This window comes from Sturnira hondurensis, unplaced genomic scaffold (assembly GCF_014824575.4).
Source record: "Sturnira hondurensis isolate 20B ecotype Veracruz unplaced genomic scaffold, ASM1482457v3 Scaffold0020398, whole genome shotgun sequence".
Taxonomy (NCBI): domain Eukaryota; kingdom Metazoa; phylum Chordata; class Mammalia; order Chiroptera; family Phyllostomidae; genus Sturnira; species Sturnira hondurensis.
The window spans coordinates 106,485-113,749 of record NW_028093029.1 but is presented as its reverse complement, the minus strand read 5'-3'; the positions used below and the strand labels follow the sequence as shown (position 1 = coordinate 113,749).

Sequence of the window (7,265 nt, the reverse complement as noted above, 5' to 3'; positions counted from 1 at the left end):
GGCGAATTCAGCGGTGTGTCCAGCACAGCCCTGGCTTTGATGACGCACCACATTCCTTTGCAAACAGAAACGCCAACAAAAGTGTGGGTGATGAGTCTGTGTGTCCTTTATGCGCATTTTATTGGCACACGCTGCAGCTGTTTATGCAAATGAGCGGGAGGACGTCTAGACACGCATGCGCGCCCTCCGGCCCGAGGCATAAAAGGCCCTGCGCCCTGGCAGCTCTCCACTCCGCCCCGTACACCTTGCCCTTCCCGGTCTCTCCAAGTCTTCCCCGCCCGCTGCCACCATGACTCGTTTCTTTTGCTGCGGTAGCTACTTCCCAGGCTACCCTTGCTATGGGACCAACTTCCACAGGACCTTCCGAGCCACCCCCCTGAACTGCGTCGTGCCCCTGGGCTCCCCGCTCCACGGGGGCTACGGATGCACCGGCTACGGCTCCCTGGGCTACAGCTTCGGCGGCAGCAACGCCAGCAACCTGTGCTGCGGGTACGGCGGCAGCTGCTGCAGGCCATGGGGCTCGGGCTCGGGCTTCGGCTACAGCACCTACTGAGGGCCCCGGGGGCTCTGGGAGGTGGGGGCTCAGAGCAGCCTGAAGAGCACAACCGCCTTCCTGCCGCCTGGCGTGCTTGAGAGAGACGTCCTCCGCCTTCTGCTGACTCCTTCAAGACGTCGGGGCTGCGGTGACGCCAAGTGAGCCGCCCAGGTGTCAGCCCCGGACAGGGACACACCTGCAGCCGAAGGAAGCGGGACGCATCTCTCCAACAGGCCTGGCCGGAGCCGGGAAGCTGGGAGTTGGCCTCTTCGGTGGCTCTGCTCACGTGCCATCAACTTCTGCGCCAACATCTACGCCTTTCCGATCGGGTGTGGATAGGAAGGGGTTCTGCTGCTGGTCTCTTAATAAACCTGATTTCCTGAGCACGCACGGTTTTGTTCTTGTTGCTTCTTTCACTGTGCTTAAGGCTTTTGAACTCACCAGCCAGTTTGCACCTGTCATGGGTGACTTCAATGAAGACTTACTCTGATTTCAGAGCACATGTGAGGACAGGGTGGGGCCTCACCTTCTGTCCCTTTATGTTGAGGTTTCAGTTTTTAGACATTTTATTAAGCCATCCTAAATTTGACCTAAATACACGTAACTGTTAGCATTTCTGTATGAGGACTATGAGTGGGAAGGTTTTCCAGCTGCTGAATGCTGAGAAAGTCTCTCTCCTTCCCTTTGTGACAGTCCGCTCTCCCCACTCCCACTGCCTGTCTGCTGAACTTGGCCTTGGACAGGTCAGAGTCCCCAGGCCACTGGGAGGTTGCTGGCTGCATCGACTCAGCCATGAGCCCTGTGTGCAGAGGGCTCCGAGCTCTGGTCAGTAATGAGAAGACAACTGCCGGAGTCACAGAGTGTTTCCCCCCCTTTGATAGGCTTCACCCCTCTCGCCTCTTCTCCTCTGGGCCACGGACAGCACGTTAAAGACGAATCTCGTGTTCTTCAGGACAACAGGTGCCATCCAAGGCCCTCGAACTGTGTAGTCTGCGCTTAGAGATGACTCAGTGCAGCTTCTGCTTCGTCGAAGTGAAACACTTCACGTGAGCGTCACAGCAAATCCATGAAACAGTTGTCACACGTTTCAGGGGCGGGTCCCCATGATTTTCATGGATTCGGCCAGCTAACCCTCTGCTTTACGGGCACAAAACACTGTACAGGCCGATGGAAGTTTTGCTCCCACACGTGTGAAGTCTTTGTGGGTTCCAGCCCCTGCGTGAAGAATTTGCAGCCTGTAAAAACCTACAACAGAGGGAACTTTCCAGAACACTCGGTGAGAGGCAGAGGCGTGGCGGCTTTCCAAGCCGTGTGTAGCGACACGCTGCTTCGGCTCCACCACGCCTGCCTGCCGCCCTGGCCTGCTCGCTGGCTGCTGAAAATGGGGACAGAAACCACTTACTGTGGTGTTTAAGGGGTCTAACCCAATGCCACTCGGAGGTGGTGCAGAGGGGGGTGGGCGGGGCCTTCTCTGGCAACCCTCGCTGAAGGAGGCCCCACCTGCAGGTAGCGTGACCTGCCTTTGAGGAGACCCAGGGGCCGAGGGTCCTGAGGTGGGGCTCAGGTTCTGTGGTCATGTCGCTTCCTGTGCTAAAGCCAGAGTTCTTCCGGTGGTCCGTTCAAGAATCTTTTTATTTTGACTTAATTTCAAAACTGCATAAAAGTTGCTGTGATAGTGCAAAGAAGTCCTGCCTGCCAATTTATGAAACGTTTACATTTTGCCCCATTTATTTTATATATTATATACACACTACTATTTATGTATGTAGTAATATCGTGTATATATACAGTGTTTACATAGTGTCAAATTTACTTTGGAATACATTGCAGGCGTCATGCCCACTTACCCTAAGAACAAGCACAGTGTGATCAGAAACTTTAGCATTGATACGCTACAAATTTAGCAGCTTAAAATGGCACAGATCCATCCTTCTACAGTTCCGGAGGTCAGGTGTTTAAAATCCGTGTGAGCGGGCTCACGTGTGTCCCCGAGGCCATCTTCAAAGGCAGCAGCGAGCAGTGTCTTCAGATCTCCCTCCTGGACTCTGTCTCTGTTCCTCCTGCCTTCCTGTGTCGCTTCCAGGGTCCTTTAGACAACACTCGGAACCCACGAAGGTAGCCCCAGATAACCCCTTCGTCAAGGCCAAGAGATTCGCACCCGAATCCCCCACAGCAGGGACAGGGCAGGTTCCAGGCTCTGGGGAACCACAGGCTGCCCCCCACAGGTCCTACCAAGAGGTGCACTTAATTCAGGGTCTGGGGGTGTGTGGTGTGTTTATTGATTTTAGAGAGAGAGGGAGGGAGAGAGACATCCGTGTGAGAAACACCCATGCGCTGCCTCTGTGCGAGCCCTGATGGGGGCTGAACCTTAGTTACGAGGTGACGACCTCCTACCTATGGAGCCTTGCGGCCAGGGCAATGGTGTTACTTTCAGCAGGAAAAGGAAAGGTTTTAAAACTATTTTCTGTGCTCTGCCCTACTCTTTACTGCCCTTTACAGAAAAACTCTTTGTATGGCGATTTCATTTCCATTGAGGGTGGGGGGAGCACCTGCAGTCCTGGGGGGGGGTGCTAGTCAGTGAACGGAAGTGGTCTTTGCATCTGAGGCCAGTCTCACGGGGCCCGGGTCGGACCTCCACCGGAGCCCACGCAGGGACAGGCGACGGCGTCTCTGGGAGCACAGCTCCCTGCAGGGACGCCAGTTCCTCCCCGGGACCCGCCTCTGCAGCTCCCGATGTCGCCTTTGACAGAGGTGTTCACGCTCCCGTGTGCAGTTCTTTCCTTCCTGCCCGTCCCGCGCCCCCACCCGCCCCCTGGGATCGACTTTGAGGACACACCTCATCACTCCCGCCGGGAAGCCTCTCTGTTCGAGGCGCGTCAGTGCCGCTCCCAAGACTTTCCCAACGAACAACCTTGGATTTTAAGACAGAGACATCTTGGGGGTGCACGTCCCAATTTTTAAGTTTATCATTTTTAATGTACTGATCGACTTTTGGAGACAGGGGGAGAGAAACATCACCCACTCACGCACTCATAGGCTGATTCCTGGGCGTGCCGCCTGGAGACCCAACCCGCAACCCTGGTGCAGGGGCTGCTGCTCCAACCCACCGAACCACCCGGCCAAGGCCCTGATTTTCACATTTAAATGTGCTTATTTTTATATGGAGCGTATGGGCAGCAAAGACTTTGAAGAGACGACGCTTCCGGTAGAGTGAGCTTGCCATCGTTTGTTATTGGGCAGTAATATGAAACATCATTCCAAGGTCATCAGAAGGGCATGACCTCAGGCCTCCCAGTGGGCGACCGAAGGGTGCATAAGACTCCTCGCTGAGTGTGTCTGTGCCCCGGGCCGGCAGGGGACCGTCACTTCTTGTCTCCACCCTTTCAGCACACTCTGCTCGCAGGGGGCGCTGTACTTTGAGGGTGCACGCGTGCGAGGTCTCTGGGCCTCACGCTCCTGTGTCCCGAGACGCAGCCCGTGGCTGTGTGGGTCTGCACCTCTGAGGGGCAGGGGGGCGATGCTGCCGGTGGCCTTCACGCCCTACCGAGGCTCACAGCCTGCAGTGGAAGGTCCCTTCCCTGGAGTCGCTTTCCACGGCGGTCGGGACACGCACAACGGTGTCCCTGGTGGGAGTCTGTGAACTGTGCTCCCTGCTGGCGTGGCTGTGGTGCCGAACCACGGGAGTTCCACTTCAAATAGCCAACTTCGGTAATTAGGGGCTTGCTCTGATCGTCACCCAAGAAGCCTCGCAAATGTGGCTTAGCCCCAGATGTGCTGAGAACGCAAGTTACTGACATCATGTCTCAGATTTGCCCCAAGCCTCGGTCAGCAAGTTCTGGCCCGTGTCTCTCTGGGGTAAACCATATGTGATCTTGACTCTAGACTGGCCCCGTCTGATTTTGGCTTTATTGACATTTTGGGCAGGTAGATGTGTACGTGGGGGGGGGCAGAGAAGGATGGGACGTTGTCCTGTGCCTTACAGCTGGGATCCCCACCCCCCGGGCCATGGACTGGTGCTGGTCGCAGCCTGTGAGGAACCGGGCTGCAAGCCAAGCTCCCTGAGCTCCAGCTCCCATCTCCCCAGGCCTAGCCCCAGCAGGGGGTGAAGCCCCCCTGAGCTCGGCCCCCCACCCCATTCCACAGTTAGCTGAGTGAAGCGAAGCTCACCCGAGCTCCATGTCCTCACATTCCCACCCCCCCACCCGGTCTCCCATGAAACTGGTCTGTGGGGCTGGAGAGGCTGGGAGCTGCCTGTTGGTTGTTGGGCAGCGTCCCTGGCCTGTCTGTGCCCCTCAGTGCCAGACAGCGTCCTGGTCACGCAGACAAAGCGTCTGCAATCCTGGACGAAGGTCCCCAGGGAGCGACGTCGCCACGCCAGTGCCCCACCGACTGGGGTCACTGAGCTGGGCTGAGAAGGTCAACGTTTTGTGCTTCGCCGGGTGTCTTGTTGAAGACGACCTCCACAGGCAGCTTCCCACAGGACACCGCGCACCTCTCACGGGGCTGCTCTCGCACACAATGCAGATTCCTCGGCCCGCCCCACCCCACAGCTCCCGAAGCTCAGAACGGCGTGTTTAGACGGGCGTCCCCAGCGACCCTTGCAGAGACTAAACTTTTCAAACTATTGAGGACACGTCAATGCGATCCCCTCGCTGCATCTCGCTTTTGCTGGAACGGCAGCTGGGAGCTTGTTCGTGGGCTGTTGTGGGGGCGCTGGATACAGTAGGCTCACACCTAATGGACTGGACCCCCGTGACCTAGGCGGAGTGGCCATCCGCCTCGGCAGGGACCCTGTGTTGGTCTCCTGCCCCGGGTGAGGCGGGGGGTCCTGGAAGCCGGCCCACTCGTTTTGCCGTCGAGTGACGTGGATGCACAGGAGTGTTGGCTCATGTGCCTGCTGTGAGCGGGCCGCCCAGCGAGGCTCCCACCGTCCACTCGTTCGTTTGTCTGTCCCACTGACACCGCCCGACACCGTACCGTGCTCTGCAGTGAGCGGGGTGCTGGGGCTCTGGCTCCGGGGGCGTCGATTTTGTCTCTGGGACGCAGGCTGGCTGTGGGGCCAGCACCAATCACGCAGACGAAGGTGGGCAGGGGTGTGGGCACGGGCAGGCGGTGGCCGTGGTCGTGCTGAGGGGACGTGGCAAACGAGGTGGAGGACGGGGCTGAGAGGCCTCCCGCCGGGTGCCGCTGTCTGGCGTCTGGGTGGCTGGCAGAAGGGAGGGGAGACAGGACAGGCGACTCCGGGCAGGACGCAGCGGTGCGAAGGCTGGGCGAGAACGGAGACCGCCAGGGAGGCTCAAGCGGAGTCAGCTGGGGACTTTTAGGTCAGTTTAGAGGTTAAGAAATATTTGTACCCTGCAAGCAATGGGAAGCTATTGAAGTATTTTTTAAACAGTTTTATTTATAGTTTAGGAAGTGGAGAAGGGAGGGAGAAAGAGAGGGAAAGAAGTGGTCTCCCACTGGGGACCTGACCTGCAACCCAGGCCCGTGCCCCAACTGGAAATTGAACTGGTGACCTTTTGGTTCATGAGCTGGTGCTCAGCCCACTGAGCCACACCAGCCAGGGCTGTGGGAAAATGTTTCATGTCTCTGTGTGTGTTTGTGGCCAGATCTGCATTTTGTATGCTGTGGTTGCGGGAAGCAGGCAGTCAGGAGGGGGGGTCCCTGGACTAGTTTTGAGGCCGTGGGGGCAGGGCAGGCCCATGGATCAGTTGCCTGAGTGGGGTTGTGTGGCACGGAGCTCTGACTCAGCACCCCTGCCACCCGTGACCACGTTTCTCATGTGGACAAAGGGGCTTGGCCGAAGCTGCTGAACCCACGAGTCGGCCCTGGGTCAGGCCAGGCTGGGCCAGTGGGATCACGAGGGCGTCCCAGGCGGGCACAGGAGGGCCCGAGTTGCAACAGACGCTGTAACGGCAGAAGCAAGAGGTTGGCGTGACACCGGCAGGCGACCACAGGACAGAGCAGGCAGGTGGAGCCTCGCGGCTGAACTCTGGCATCAAACCCTTTTCCTTTCCTTGCACTGTGCAAGGCTGTCTTTTGGTTTAGTTGATCTTCCCCCCAACACTGCTAGCCTTTCGTCTTTAGGAGGCGGAGCAGAGGGATGACGGTAGCGCTGTGATGCCAACCACTGCGTGGTCTCTAAGGAGGGACCGGCCGCCGGACCTTTCTGCGATTTAAGAGGGAAGCTGACTTAACCCCCTGCCATTCACTCTCCAGCTGCCAGCGTCGTGAAGAATTTGGGTCTTAAACGCTGAGTCACGGGGGGCTGGCCAGCCAGCTTTGTTCCTGGGCGAGCTGGTGGGCAGCCACCGCCGTGATTAACCAATTAGTGGTTAGGGTGCCCGCAGTTTGTGCTTCTCCAGGCGTCTCATCTTGTTGTCCTCGGGTTCAGCCTGTGACCTCTGCGTGCTCCCAGAAACCCCCACCTTCACCGCTGTAACAGGAGGAAGTTCCCCTCGGGGTCTGGAGCCGAATGTGGCGGCCGGCACGTAAAATGTGGCCAGCCTGGGTCCCCCTCCCCTTCTTGGGGACCCCTCCCAGCTCCGTGTTCTGTTCTGGTTCTGTGCCACCTGCCCTCCTTTGCTGTGCTTTTGGTAACTTTTGGCCAAGTGCCCATTTCAGGGAATCCTAACGCGGGTGTCTGGGGATAATCCAGTAGGTCTTGCGTGACCCAAATTAGTTCGACTGGTCTTGTCACTCCTCCAGCTCATACTCGAGAACCACACGT

General features: G+C 57.9%; 1 protein-coding gene across 1 annotated transcript; it reads left to right on the top strand.

Annotated features, from left to right (window-relative positions):
• Positions 1-289: 289 nt before the first annotated feature.
• On the top strand, positions 290-553 carry KRTAP7-1 (keratin associated protein 7-1). Its single transcript, XM_037029663.1, has one exon. It carries the CDS (start codon positions 290-292, stop codon positions 551-553), a length of 264 nt encoding a protein of 87 aa, XP_036885558.1.
• The last annotated feature ends 6,712 nt before the right edge of the window (positions 554-7,265 follow it).